The sequence below is a fragment of the Danio rerio genome, chromosome 19, assembly GCF_052040795.2.
Source record: "Danio rerio strain M-AB ecotype USA chromosome 19, GRCz13ab, whole genome shotgun sequence".
NCBI lineage: Eukaryota > Metazoa > Chordata > Actinopteri > Cypriniformes > Danionidae > Danio > Danio rerio.
Window position 1 is genome coordinate 8864652 of NC_141039.2, and position 15306 is coordinate 8879957.

General features: G+C 38.4%; 2 protein-coding genes across 18 annotated transcripts in view; one reads left to right on the forward strand and one right to left on the reverse strand.

Annotated features, from left to right (window-relative positions):
* mllt11 (MLLT11 transcription factor 7 cofactor) overlaps positions 1 to 15306 on the reverse strand; it is a 369526-nt gene that overhangs the window by 330790 nt on the left and 23430 nt on the right. The window lies entirely within an intron of this gene.
* Positions 1 to 15306, forward strand: part of ubap2l (ubiquitin associated protein 2-like) — a 40397-nt gene that overhangs the window by 18449 nt on the left and 6642 nt on the right. For 9 of the 17 annotated variants that reach the window (XM_087293754.1, XM_087293758.1, XM_087293757.1 and 6 more), the window contains 11 exons: positions 1351 to 1529; positions 2814 to 2934; positions 3013 to 3052; positions 3369 to 3561; positions 3650 to 3716; positions 6386 to 6701; positions 8550 to 8638; positions 8754 to 8807; positions 8902 to 8983; positions 9063 to 9283; positions 11106 to 11211. In XM_087293754.1, coding sequence (XP_087149880.1) covers positions 1351 to 1529; positions 2814 to 2934; positions 3013 to 3052; positions 3369 to 3561; positions 3650 to 3716; positions 6386 to 6701; positions 8550 to 8638; positions 8754 to 8807; positions 8902 to 8983; positions 9063 to 9283; positions 11106 to 11211 — 1468 coding nt within the window. Of the gene's footprint in view, positions 1 to 1350; positions 1530 to 2813; positions 2935 to 3012; positions 3053 to 3368; positions 3562 to 3649; positions 3717 to 6385; positions 6702 to 8549; positions 8639 to 8753; positions 8808 to 8901; positions 8984 to 9062; positions 9284 to 11105; positions 11212 to 13262; positions 13419 to 15306 lie in introns of all 17 variants that reach the window. The other 8 variants (XM_087293746.1, XM_087293750.1, XM_087293749.1 and 5 more) reach the window with 1 other exon arrangement.

The window sequence follows — 15306 nt, forward strand, 5'->3', positions numbered from 1 at the left end:
TTATTTAAAAAATTTTTTTTTAGACCATTGATGGCCCGTTTGCACTTATTTCACTTAATCCACTTTTCACTTAGTGTTACGGTACACTTTTATAGCCGTTACCACTGTCAAAAAGGTACAGTAAAGCAAACTGTGCCACCTTTTGGGTGTCATTTTGAAAGGGTACCTAGCACGACAAAAGGTTACCAAAAAGCGGAGCTAGACCCGCAGCTGAATGCTATTGGTTTACGGAGATGCGTCACTAGCGCGTACACAAGCCAGCAGAATGAAAACGAAGGAAGCGCCATTTTTAAATGCACAGCTAAGACATTACACTGTAATAGTGTATGCTTATAATAATGAGCCATGGTCGACCCGAGCTCAGACAAACCTTGTCATCGTCTTGATGAACAGCCACAAAGCCGAGAAGAACAAAATCTGCTGTGTCCTGTTGTTGTTGTTGTTTACGGGGCCGTCTTAAAGTGTGTGCTCGTGAGCTGCTGTGCATTTCTGTATTTGAAATAACAAGCTTTTTGGGCTGATGATAATAACGTGCGTGTGATTTTTGTTGAAGTGCTTCTGACTTTCAACCCTTTCAGAAACGAGTGAAGTGCGGAAAAACAGAATTTGGAAAAAAACAAAGGAGCAAATGATTTTTTCTGCAACCTAAAAGATGAACAAACTGCCATGTTTAACTATTATTATCACCTTTTGCACTATTATGAACTCAATGGCGGAGTTACTTTATAACAGAGATGAGAGGTCTGCACTGACACTGACGTTATGTTGCGTGTTTTTGAAGCCAAATAAGGACTAAATGTATGCTGAGGTAGTTTTTCTGTAATTGGTAATATCTGTAAGGGTCTGTATGTGTTCATATGTTGCATTTATTTTATATAGTTGCGGATGTTACAGTAGGCTATTTCACACCATCATTGATCTCCAGTTATAATCAAATCATGTTCATAGAAAGTTAGTAATAAACATTTATACACAAGTATTTTTGTATAAAGCATCTGTTTTGTGAAGTGATTCTCATATATTATGTGAACGACCCCTAAAGACCCCTTTGACATTTCCTTGAGCAAAAATGATGTAGACTAAAACTTAATACAACACGCCAACTGAAAGGGTACCATTAGTGACATGTACCGTACTATACCACTCCGTGGAAACAGGCCATTAGATCCTCCTAGATGTTCTCTATGTATTCACCTTTTTCATACTTCATGTATTCATACTTTTTTCTTTAAACAATTTCACTGAGTGCATGAATTATGAGTATGACTTCCTATAAATTTGAAATCAAGCACCATGGGGTGTAGGAATAAGGTGGATTAAACTGATGTTTACCCTTATTGTGGTTTGCAGATTCCGGCTCTGGCAGTGGAGATGCCAGGTTCTGCGGACATATCCGGACTCAACCTGCAGTTTGGAGCATTACAGTTTGGCTCTGAACCGGTGCTTCCCGAGTATGATGCCTCTGCAGCTGTTGCCACGACAACACCAGGCAACCAAGGCCAGAACAGCCTTTACACGAGTGCTAGCAAGTGAGTTTCTCAGATACCTGAACCCTGAGACTTTTGTTCATGTTGATTCATCAGTCATGATGAGTAATACGTAGGTTTAATGATATATATATATTTTTTTTAACCAAGATTGAAAAGTTCTAATCCTTTTATATCAATATTGCTTTAATATAATAATAATGTACAGAACCTAAAATAGAATGGGATATTACAACTATTTCACAAAAAATATTATTATTGTTATTATTATACAAAAAATATATAGTAGGAAATTACAATTATTATCAGACCTGATTGTGTCAAACCCAGGAAATGCTCATTAACTTTGGCCATAAAATACCTGCTCTCCAAAGGATGGTCATAAATGACACACAGGTCGAGGTTGTGGAGAAATATTGGTATCTTGGAACAATTATTGACAACATGCTGAAATTTGATCAAAACACACATACAGTTAATAATGAGGCTCATCAAAGACTTTATTGTGGAAACTCGACTCTTTTAATGTAGATAAAGTTATTAAGACTTTTTACAATTAATTCACTGAAAGTATTTTGTCCTCCTTTATTTGCTGGTTTTCCTCGCGATCTATAAAAAACAAGAATCGTCTTCAAGCCATTAGTAATTTGTGCTCCCTGAACAAATCTTTCCCTGCGAAATCGTTCATCCTATCACGAACAGCAGGTGTTGAGGATGTCACATAAAATACTAGTAAATAGCACACGGCAATTCGGTTACGTAATATAGTTTACAGATGTCACTCCTGGAGGGCCGCAGCTCTGCACAGTTTAGTTTCAACCCTAATTAAACATGCCTGATCAAACGGAGTCCTTCAGGCTTGTTTGAAACCTACAGGTAAGTGTGTTAAAGCAGGGTTAAAACGAAACGGCAGGGCTGTGGACCTCTAGGAGTTTTGACACCCCTTGTTTAGATGTTCTTGCGTTTAGTATACATATTTCAGCCAAACTGCACTAGAAATCGCTTTGAAGCGTTTCTGCTACTGAGGTCTAGTTCTGTTGTTTGTTTTGTTGTCAAAAGTATCGAGTTTGGTATTTTTCGTTACGGTCAATTTCCTGCTAACATTTGAGTGTCTACTCAAATGATTGGCTATTGTATTCCCTTTTCACATGCTCAATGGAAATTACCAATTGGTACCAAAGTTCCAGTATCCTGAGCACGAACAGTAGTGGGCACCAGTTTTGGCAGTGTTAATGATTATTCAGATTAACTATGTTAATGAAACTATTGCAAAAGCGACCTTAGCCTCATAGACTGTTTGCTGATAGTTTTCTGTTTTATTCACAGTGAGCAAGCAACAGCCCTGTCCAACCCCAGTCAGATGGAGCTATACGAGTCAAGAGCCAATCAGACGCGGCGGTACCCTCCCTCTGTGTCCTCCTCCCCACAGAAAGACATGCAGACAAAGGTGAAACGATCAGCCTAACGTTATACTATGATGAGTCTTTTGAGAAATGCTTCATTTACTTTTATCTTCTGTCAACAGAATGGGTTCAGCTCGATACAGACGTCACAATCTCTGGAGGGTATGACTACGTTTTGAGTTATAGGAATGATGTCAGAAGTAAATTTGATGTAAAAACCAAAGTAAAACCTTCACATCCAATCACAGTTTATCCCTCAAAGTTGCACACATGACTATTGATGTCCTATGAATTTTTGGATTGCCACTGTAGTTATTGCTACCTTAAAAAAAAAAAAAAAAAAAAAATCTTGTCAATTTTTTGTTTGGAGCGCACTAGCTTATAGAGATCATAAAAGCTAACAAAACTGATACTAACATCTTAAACTCTGTTTATTTTCATCTGACCTTTAACCCTTTCAATTTTGCTACTGTCTCAGCTGCAGCAGGCTCTGCAGTGCCCGTGAAGCCAGTGTCTGAATCAGTCGTCCCGCCATCGGTTTCCAACATGGTGTCATTGGCAGACCCCTCATCAGGCCCTACTTCCCTGTTGACTACGTCCAATCAGACTCCTCTCAGTGCTCTCAGCCATGAAGACGTCTCGCCCAGCTCATTGGCCACTCAGCACAACAAGTATGATGTCTTTCATTAAATTAGTTTAGTATCATCCGATTTAGAGAGATGCTAATGATTCTGCTATTTTTTTTCCTTCCCACATCAGCTCCCTTTCTACACAGCAAAACAGTTTGGCACCTTCTTCAGTTCGCACTTCAAACACAAGTCTGCTGGTGAGTTTATTGTAAAATACTCTATATGAATTTAGATATCAAATAAAATCTTGGTCCCTCTTTACATCACTTGTGTACTTGTAATGAAAAACACTAAATTGACATGACTTTTGTAGTTTAAATAGAGTCAAGCAAATGGCTGCTGCCATAGTTTGTTTACATAGATATTTTATGTAAGTTTGATAATGATTGTTTGACGAATGTTTTGAGATGCACAAATTTTTCAGGAAATGGTTAAATAGTCCTTGCCTGCATTATTTCATATCCCTTTGCTAATCATTTCAGTTATTTCAAAGGTTGTTGTAGCCTGTAACAGCAGAAGAACCAAAACTGATAAACACTGGCCTAAAAAACAGGAATTTGATTTGCATATGTTGTCATTTCTGTAGCATGAAATTCAGTGGATGGGCTATTATTATTATTATTATTATTAATTATTATTATTATTTAGATATTTTATGGTTGCACAAAGCTCTTCATTTCTCGCTTTTTCCAAACGTTTCTTATAAAGGAGAGACGTTCAAGAAACTGACTCTTAAACGCAGGATGAGATGGCATGAAATGAACACTTTCTTAATATGTGCTTGCATGTGTATACAAACTTTTGTAGAAAAATTGACAGCCGTAACCAAAGCTTGTGCTTTCATTTGCTTTTTTTGTTTGTTGAAGGATGTCTGGAGGAGAAAGTACTTGCTTGAAAAATAAAATAAAAAATACTATGAGTACTTTTAAAGGTGCAGTAGGTGATCTGCCACAATGCTTACTGGTTGGCATAAGTCTCTAACAGTCCCTACCTTGTCGTCTAAAGCCACCCCTCCTGAAAGACGAGTACACGCAGTGACAGCAGAACCCTCACTCGACGTCTAGTAGTTGGCTGGTGGCGTGCAGGAATTATACTTGCTACTAAGCCATACTTGCATGCTATTTCTGACCGAGTATTCAGAGTAGCGGTATACAATATAGGGAGCGCATCGGAAGTTGTCATTGTTCAAAAATAAATAAATTTTATTATAAAACCAACTTCACCTCAGTAAAGCAGGCTAGGCGAGTAGCGCTATTTACAGATGTTTTGTTGTCAAGCTAAAGAAAAATCTACAATATAGATGCTGTAAAAGGCCCTTATGAAACTGTAAAGTCACATCAATCCTTTGGCAGGAGATTTTTTTTTAATGGCTTAACAACTATTCTGTGCATATTACCCATTTGTAACGATGGGTATCAACAATGTAACAATCAACTTTGCGTGAAGCTAAAATGGAACTTGTCTAACAGAACTATATCAGCCATGGTGTCGTCCTCCAGCATGCAAAAGTCACTCCAATATTGATTCAGGATTTTAAAAAGTTTTGATTCAGCATGTTTTTACTGTTTGCACACTCTCCCTTTCCCTTTCTTTTGTGTGCGCTTAAACCCACAACGCGTGCACGCACAAACGGCCGATCTGCGTGAACGTCTGCGCAATAGTTCGAATCCGCATTTGCTGACAGACAAGTAGTTTGGGCTACTTATCAGAATTATGCAAAATGTCGGTCTGACGATATTTAATTGGATGAACACTTTGTAGTTTTATGGCTTACTCAGAATATAAAATTACATATAAACGCATTTAGATGATTTACTTTCGTCATTACTATTTTAATGACAAGACTTTCAACCAGCACAACAAAAATGACAATCACCTACTGCACCTTTAATATGAGTAATTTACTGTAAATGCTATGTTTTGTATGTATGTATGTATATGGTATTTATAGTTATTGATGAATGCTAAACCGCATTCTGTAGTATTAACTTTATTAACACAAAGAAACGCCCCGGCTCAACTGATTTGTAGCACTTTTTTAATAAAATAAATTATCTGAACAATTTTAGGTGTGCGTGGAATCGCTTCAATCACTTTCTCAAGTGTGCCTTTTTTTTTTTTTTTGTATTGTAAAGCAGTTCCTAGAGAAAAGGATTATTAAATGAGAGAACAGTGGTTGTGGCTTTTTTTTTTTTTTCTTTTTGTGCTGTGAGCTGATTGAATGTAGTAAAGTAGGCAAAGATCGGAAAATGGGTTTCCGGAGGGTTATTACAAGCTAAGACACCTCCTGCTCATTTCTGTTTGTTGTCAAAACTGCCAGTTGGAGGGGTGTGGTTAAGTATGTTAGCCACGCCCAAAGCCTTCATTTTATAATTTGAGAAATTAACTGAAAACAATTGAATTCACCACAACTGGCAATGTGAGCTAACAAGAATCATATGGTTAGTTTTTATTTCATATGTAATTCTTTGTTTACCCTTGTAATCCAAAATGAAAATCTAAAAATGCATTTCGTTTGAGGTAGTGGGCATGACTAACATACTTAATCACGCCCTTCCAACTTTCAGTTTTGACAGCGCTGTGACGACAAACAAATGCTGAAGATGAGGTGTCCGTTAGGTTGTAATAACTTCTCAAACCTCTTTCTTGATCTATCTGAATGAAATGCCTACTTCACTATATCCAATCAGCTTGGTGTAGATGAGCAAGCCACGCCCACTGTTTTCTCATGATACTGTTTGTTTAGGAACTACATCACAATATTGGCAAAAACTAATGTTCCGGTTCATGTGGACTTCAATTCTGTTTTATCTCTTGTTTGCTAACTGAACTCTTATTACTCTGATTTCTCTTTTCCACCTTCTAGCACCCAGTGGACGGCGATTCCAGCTTGCACTCCTCATCCTTCTCTGTCTCAGCTGTGGCTCCGTCTTCAGTTCCTCCACCATCTTCAATTACTTCAGTGGCCCCCGTTTCTCACAGTGGTCCAGTTGTACCTCCTTCATCTGTCAGCTTGGTCTCGACACAGTCATCCATGGGGCCGGTCAGTCTGGCAATGGGGTTGAACAATGCTGTGGTTTCAATGGTACCTCCTTCAGCTGCTGCATCTTCATCATCCTCTGCTGCCTCTGCCTCTGCGGCACCTTCATCTGCCTCGTTGTCTCGCAGCACGGCTGCCTCAGGTAACCGTTTACAGGATCAGAAAATATGGCCCAAATTTACTGTATTATTATACGACTTTCAGTGAGAAGGTGGTTCTGTCATCATGTACTGACACTTGTTTCTGAAGCCTGTAACAATTGACATGCATATTATGTTTTTCCTACCATGGAAGTTACAGGATTTTGAGCGAGTGTTTACAAGTGTTGAGTCCCGTAAAGGAGATCTAGATGGAAACTGTTGTTTAGTGCATACCTTATGATTTAAAGTTATTGCACGTCCGCCGGTTCCCGCCTCTGAATGAGCCAATTTTAGGCTACATTTACACTGCATAGTTCAGGTGACTCTGACTATTTATTTATTTATTTTTATTTTCCTCTCCCATGTGGCAATTATCGGATATGGCCCGTGTACATGTAAGCAGGAACAAAATAACATAATTCCGATTTACTCGAGTCAGATTCAGGCCTTGTTCATATGTGGAAATTTATCCGAAATAAATCGCATCCGTGCCCCTGTCAATCTGTTTCATCTGTCAATGCGAGTCGCGCATCATTAAAAACCATAGCGAATGACGTCAAGTCTGACGCTTTCATTTCAGAACAGGCTTCAGAGTCCCAAACCTCAAATCTCATACATTAGGACTAAAGATTTTATATTGTCATGTAGCACAATTATTTAAGCATGTTAACGAGAGCGAGAGAGTGCAAAAATATATAATATAATACTATTGCATAAATCACACAATGGTCATGACATTAAGACGCCTACTGAATTAAAAAGGCCTAGATTGAAGAGAAGATGGCCAAGTTAGTACTTTTCTGTCTTAAACAATAGTAAAACAACTTGTCATTAAGAATAAAAAAAATGAAACCCTGCAAACCAATTAAATACAGGAACGGAGAAAAGGGCACTCTTTAACTATCAGCTGTCAGTCTGGTTTTTTTGCCTTTGTGTTCTGTGTAAATGCAGACAATCGTATACGAGTCCCTTTTAAAAGATAATGTAAGCAGTTGAGCAAAAAAATCGCATAGTCACAAATTCGGAATTGACCATCAAGATCTGCAGTGTAAATGGAGCCTTAGTTAGTATTACGGTGGTACCAAGTTAGTTGTAAGGTTTACCATTTTGAGGTAGCGTTCAGAAAAAACACCAGCGAAGAAACTTGACACAGGAACGTAACCTCACTGCCAGCTAGTGTTCCAGAAGTGTTGTTGCAGAGAAACACAAACTGCATGCAGAAGTATAAATGCACGACTGCGCGCAAGGCATGAACCGTGGGTCACGCCGATAACTGCAGAAATGTAAGCCAGGCTTAAGTAAATAGTGAGCAAATTTTCATTTTTGGGTGACTATATCCCTTAAGTAAGATTCCTTCATAAGTGCTTGAAATTACAACTACACTTCAATCAGAATTTACTTGCACTTAAGTGGTTAAACATTCAGTGTCTTCTGTTGAACTCAGAAGATATTTTAAATAAAGCTAAAAACTTGTGACATCCATCATAGGAAAAATCTTATGGAAGTCAATAGGTTTCCAGCTCTTCCGGATATCATCTTTTGTGTTCAACAGAGGAAAGAAAAATAAATAAGCTTTGCAACAAGTGGAGGGAGAGTATATGGCTACAGAATTAAACTTGTGTGAACTATCACTTTAAATTAGTTTGTAATTTAACATTGTATTTAGCTAGCAAAACCATTAAAATAATGAATAAAAATATGCACATTATTTGAACATTATTATGTTCAAACAGTTTTTTTTTTTTTGTTTGTTTGTTTGTTTTTTCCATCTTATGAGATGTATTTTTATTTTTGAATATAATTTACACAATTTCTACGTCAATTGATTGAATGCTGCTTGATTAAAACAGGGAAAGCACCTCCAAACCTGCCACCTGGAGTGCCGCCACTGCTGCCCAACCCTTACATTATGGCTCCTGGCCTGCTTCACCCATACCCAGTGAGTGTTTAGTGATGCATGTTATTTTTTGCTGCTTTCAATCCTGCACTCCCTAATTATGCAAGTATGGTTCATGCGGCATGTTTTGGCTCACCAACCTCTTTGTGTCCTCCAGCCGCAAGTTTATGGCTACGATGATTTGCAGATGCTGCAGACCAGAATACCACTGGTGAGGGATTTTTCTTTTTTTATTAGGGAAATTGACTGACTATATATTTTTTCTGCATATAAAGTTAAAATGCTGTTTCCTTCTTCTCCTGCAGGACTATTACAGCATCCCGTTTGCCACTCCAACCACAGCACTGACAGGCAGGGAAGGCGGTTTGACAAGTAACCCTTATTCTGGTAAGGTTTTTTTTTTTTGGTGAATTTTTGTTCAATCTCTTTATAAGGATGCTGCATCTAAAATGCTCAATCTTTTTAGCTGGGGACCTGTCGAAGTTTGGACGTAATGATGCATCGTCTCCTGCCCCCGCCACAACACTGGCCCAGCCCCAGCAAACTCAGACACAAACGCACCACACCACCCAGCAGCCCTTCCTCAACCCAGCCCTTCCACCAGGATACAGTTACACCAGCCTGCCCTATTACACTGGTGTGCCCGGCCTGCCCAACACCTTCCAGTACGGCCCTGCCATGTTTCCGGTAAGAGCTAAAGTTGCTCTGTAATTGCTTAAAATCAATAGTGTAAAAGCCGGACTTGCTTGCTTTGGTCCAGCTCAGGTCTTTGTATCAATGTCTATGGTTCTAATTGCAGTGTAAATGTTTTCATGCCAGATCTACGATGCATTAAAGCAGGGATTTCAAACTCAATTCCTGGAGAGCCGCAGCCCTGCACAGTTTAGTTCCAACCCTGCTTCAACACACTTAACTGTAGGTTTCAAACAAGCCTGAAGGACTCAATTAGTTTGATCAGGTGTGTTTAATTAGGGTTGGAACTAAACTGTGCAGGGCTGCGGCTCTCCAGGAATTGAGTTTGACATCTCTGCATTAAAGAAATAGACATGAAAAAAAAAACGTGTAGCAATTCCAAACCTTTGAGTTTTCCTGCTGAAGACAAAAGAGATTTTGAAATGTTTAAAACTGTAGCCATTGACTTCCATAGTATTTGTTTTTCCTGCTATGGAAGACAACGGTAACGTGTTTCCATTTTTCTAAATTTATTTAGTCTTTAACAGAAAAAAACTACTTAAAGATTTGTGACAAGTTAAGGTTAATGTTATAAATAATGACTGAATTTTCAGTTTTGTGTGAACTATTTTTAAACCATATGAAAATGACTAAACGCTGTGTTAATGCATGCTATGCCAGTACATTGTGTAAATATGCAGCATGTTGTAGCATGATGTCAGCATTTGAACAATCTTTGTATATGTCAACAACAACCAACAAAAACCAGTGAATCAAACTATGATTTGGTTTTATTTTTTTAAACAATGCAGTACGTAAACGGGGAAAAAATTATAAAAAATAATTGTATAACTTTATTAAATAATAACGCACATCAATCTATGCCCACTTATTTATATATATATATATATATATATATATATATATATATATATATATATATATATATATATATATATATATATATATATAATAGGTGGGCATAGATTGATGTGCGTTATTAAATTACTAATACTGATACTGCCTAATACTGCCGTTTGTCACAGGGGCATGAATGAAATGCAAACTGCAGTTAAAGTCACCCAAAATTACAGAAAGCACTTACATGAAAGCACTTAACGTAAACACCTTAATTATGTTACTGTCTATTAACGCAAATAACTAGATTAGAGATGTCCATGCAAGTGTAGTCAGTAGTGTCTTTGAGTTGAAAGATCCAGAAGGGCATCCTGCCGATTTGTTTCAGAAGGGCACTTTTTTTTGTCAGATGGCTCACCAGTTTGACTTTTATTCACCCCCTGGTCCATTTTATTCGTATATGTTTTACTCGAACGCATAAACTCTACAGGTGCCTGATAGTTAGATGTGGAGCTAACGTTAATCAGATTCGCACTTGTGAACTGAATCCATTTTAGCACGTCACGTTTGATGTTTGATGTGGTAATTTCACAGTAGGAATACAAACAGGTTCGCAGACTCGTTCTCGTCACCTATAGTCTAATTTGTCTAGGTATACATCCGTGCTAAAATATCAAGGTGAAAGTCATCAAAGCTTATGTAGAACAGACCCAGCTCCCAATCCAACTTTGAGAATAGATTAACAACGATAACTATTTTTTTTTTTTTTTTTTTTTTTTTTTTTTAAATCACCCGATAAGAGTCTTGTGTAACAGTACGTTAACGCAGATAACACCCCACCACTAATATATATATATATAAATAAATATACATAAATACATACATACATACATACACACATACACGCATACACACACACACACACACACTCATATTTTTATATGGAGTTTAAAGTACTTTTTTTATTTGTCCATTTTAGGTGGCTCCTACCTCCTCCAAACAGCACGGTGTGAATGTTGGTGTCAATGCATCAGCTACGGCCTTCCAGCAAGCTAGTGGTTATGGATCACATGGATATAGCACTGGTAATACATTCTTACATTCGTCTGCACGCAGCATATAAACAGTGTATAATGCTCATTTAGATTTAGTTTTCATAATTCAATTGCGTATAAGTAGTTTACTGGAAAAAGAACACTTTAGTAACCAGTAGAACATTCTTGTTCCTTGTGGCTCAGTAACTAAACTAGGTCAGTGTTTTTTATGCATTTTTTGTTGTCTGAGAAGCTGAAGCATGAGAACTCTTAGCATAAAGGTGCATTGGTTTTGCTAAAGCAGTTTACCTTCACAATCATATCTGTAGTGCATGGAGGTTTGATTTGTTTGTCTTATATGTTGATCTAACTTGAGTAGCGGCTAAGATCTGTTACATTTGAGCTGTTAAGGTTGTGCTTCTTGAAGCTGCAGGGATTTCAGTCAAGGACATTGAAACAATATGGCAGACTTTGAACCATTTAAGATCAAATAATGGAAAGGATTCTAGAGTGAATTGCAACAGTGACATTTGAAACCGTCCACGGATTGTGCATGAATAGTCTTAAGCGAGGACTTTAGAGTGTCTCCAGTGGGTGGGCTTCAGTGCAACCAGTAATGTTTGGAGAATGAGGTGGGAGGGAGGTCGCTTTGGTTGAGGGTGGTGGGTTCACTCATGCTTTTCACACGCTGCTCGCTTTTGACCATTCACCTCTTTTGAGCACTGTTTGTGTTGGACCATTTCATTCCTTTGCTCTTGTGCTCTTTCTCCATTTCACACTATCAATCTTGAAGTATTTTACATTTGGTTGCCTTGTACGTTTTTTTTTTATATATTTTTTTCTTTTTTGTTAATCTTCAAGCTTCATCTTCATCATTCCTGATTTTTTTTTATTTTATTTATTTTTTTACTTCAGTTATACTTTTCCACTTACATTGTTCAATTCGTTCATAAATGTTTAACCTTTTATTATCTTTTTTTTATATATATATTCTTAGTACCATTTAAATAAAAATGTAATATAATTTACTCACTTTCACTTCGATCCAGAGCAAAATGAAACTGGTCAATCTACAAATCAAATTAGGAAATTATTGAAACCTGAGTTTTTTTCTGTCTTTGAAAGTCCAGGTAACTGAAATAAACAAAAACCTTAAGTGGTTTTATCAGTGTTGTGAAGCAATGCTATCTCTCTATATTAGGAGTGTCCAAATTCAGTCCAGGAGGTCCGGTATCCTGCAGATTTTAGCTCCAGCTTGCCTCAACACACCTGCATGGATGTTTCTAGAAAGCCTAATAAGAGCTTGATTAGCTAGCGTAGGTGTGTCTGATTGGGATTGGAACTAAACTTTGCAGGGCACCGGCCCTCCAGGACCAAGTTTGGGCACCCCTGCTCTATATGATGAACAAATTTGGCTTTTATTTAAATCTAAACAATGATTTCACACTTTTCATGTTCCAAACACAAGTGGAACAGTTTGCACCACTTGATTTATCCAACACAAAGTGGCATCATTAGCATCTTGGTTAAAAGAACCATGCGTGTATATACATTGTGTATTAAGAGCTAGGAACTAATACTATGACATTGTCACTGTGCCTGGCCTAATGTTATTGTGCCTGCTGCATCCATAGTGCGGTCCGGCCCTAAAAAACAAACAAAAAAAAACAAGCAAGATACTTATAGTCTAATCTAATTCAAGGATTTATGCTGAGCTGAAAGTGTTTATCTGTGGACTCAGAAATAGTAAAACTCAACTGTTTAACTCCAGGTGACTCAACTAAAAAGTGACTTGTTACTTGGCTTAATCCAATTTGAGCCTTCTTAATCAACTACAGTAGCAAGAATTAATTATTTATTGGCAGTTCGTTAGCATAACTAGTTTGAAAGGAGAAAATTGTGCATAAATAAGTACATTGTTGTTTTTGGTTGAGCTAACCTCTTTAACATCACTAGTAGTCTCCTCCGGTTAGTCTCCTTTCCCAGCGTGCTGCATCCCCGCATCCATCCCTGAGCCCCACCACTTCACTCCTCCCCTCTGCTCTGCCTGGTGTGTGTCTAATGCTGTGGGGCTGTGGCTGTGTGTGTCTGACCGTTTGCAGGCTATGAGGATTTGGGCCAGGCTTCGGCAGGGAGCGGGGATTTCTGTAAGGGTGGTTACAGCACCGCCGTTGCTGCAGCTGCTGCTGCTGCTGCTGCCGCCGCTGCTGCTTCTGCGCAAAACAAGCCCGCCAGCTCCGTCACCGGGCCCGGAGTGGGTGAGTGCAGCCTCACGCTAAAAAAAACAACAAAAATCCCATTTCCCCTTTTCCTCCTCCCTTTTAAGCTCTCTCTCCCCCCTCATTTGCTCCTAACTTACTACTGGTCGGAGGCAGTTAAATGACACTTGGTGTCAAATTTAAAGAAATCAGGAAGCTGTTGCACTAGAAAATTCTGAAGTGTGGGAGATCGAAATCAGCAGGGCTGTTGCTATGGTCACCCTTATCAGTAACACAATTCTCTTAAATTGCTGAGCTGAACCTAATATTAAAAAACAAATGACTGCAGTAAGGGTTGCTGGTATCTCTGCTGGTTTAGGCTTGTGTATATATGACACCATGTCAATCTTGATTAAATCAGTCCTCCAATTTTTTTTTCCAAATGGAGGTCTTTATGAATGAATCCTTTAAGTTGTTTCAGTAAAGCAGTGTTTCCTCTGCTCAGCACAACTCTGCTTGGTTTAGTATTTTACTGTGGTATAGTACCGCTTCAAAGTGGGTTTGATTTTTAGATTTATGGTTCTAGTTGTCTCGTTTAGATTTAGGGTTCTAGTTGTCTCGTTTAGATTTATGGTTCTAGTTGTCTCGTCTTTGACATCATTGCAGGTTAACCGGTCTATGTCTCACTGGAACCACTCTGCTACTAAAGAGATGAAGAGATGAATGTCCTCTGCTCATCTACTAATGGTTAAAATTGACCCTGCAGTGACTTGCTAATTATTTAAATCTAGCAGGTTTGGTGTCAAATTGAGTGATGCAGGTAGTGATGATTCCCTCTGGCCAGTTAGTGTCTGCAATATTTATACGTCACATTTTAGTTTTCGATAAAATGGGACTAGGATTGTCTTCCTGCAGAATTCAGCTCCAACCCAGTCAGGATTTTGTAATGTGGGCAGAATGTGTTTTTTCTTGTTTTCTTGAAATATGCATGGAAAAGTAGGCAGCATATTGTACTCAAATCTCTGTACTTTTCTGCATTAATGGTGCCATCACTGAAGTGCAAGTAACCTTTGCCAAAGGCACTGACACAACCCCATACCATGACAGACCCTGGCTTTTGAACTTGTTGCTTGTAACAGCCTTGATGATCTTTTTCTTCTTTGGTCTGGGGCACACAGGGTTCATTCCCTTCCCCCAAAATACCCCAAATACTGAATTATCCAGCCATAGTATATGTTTCCACTGTGTGATGGACCTTCCCAGGTGCCTTCGAGCCCAGAGAAGTCAATGGCGCTTCTGGACAATGTTAACATAGGGCTTTCTTTTGGCACAGTACAGTTTAACTGGCATTTGTTGTAATGATGTAATGTGGTACTTGACAAAGGTTTGACAAAGTAGTCCTGAGCCCATGTGGTGATATCACTTATAGATGAATGATGAGTCTTGATGCAGTGCCACCTGAGGGATCGGAGATCATGGTAGTTCAGCTTTTTCTTGCGCTCTTGTCCTTTATGCATTGAAATTGGATTCCTTAAATCCTTTAATTGTGTTCACTGTTGAAGGTGAAATATCAAAATGTCTTGCTGTCTTTGGGGAATATTTGTTTTTAAACCTTTTAATAATTTTCTCATGTATTTTCTCATGTACAAGACCTTTCTTGCTGCTTTTGTATCATCATAATTATAATCACCTGTTTATCACCCGTTTCAAATCACATCATTATTTATGGTCACACCAGACTTTTCTCCTCATGGACTTCCATTCATATGCATGTGAGGGTGTCAGACCGGAAACACAAGCAAATGCGACAAGTTTTGCAGTTTGCTGTGTCACAAGTTCAAGCTTGGTGAACTCTAACCTGCAAAATCGCATCACTTGAGACCAATCGAGGATCAAAACCTGACCTCTCTGGACAGAAATGTAAAATATGGAGCAATCGCTCGCTTTT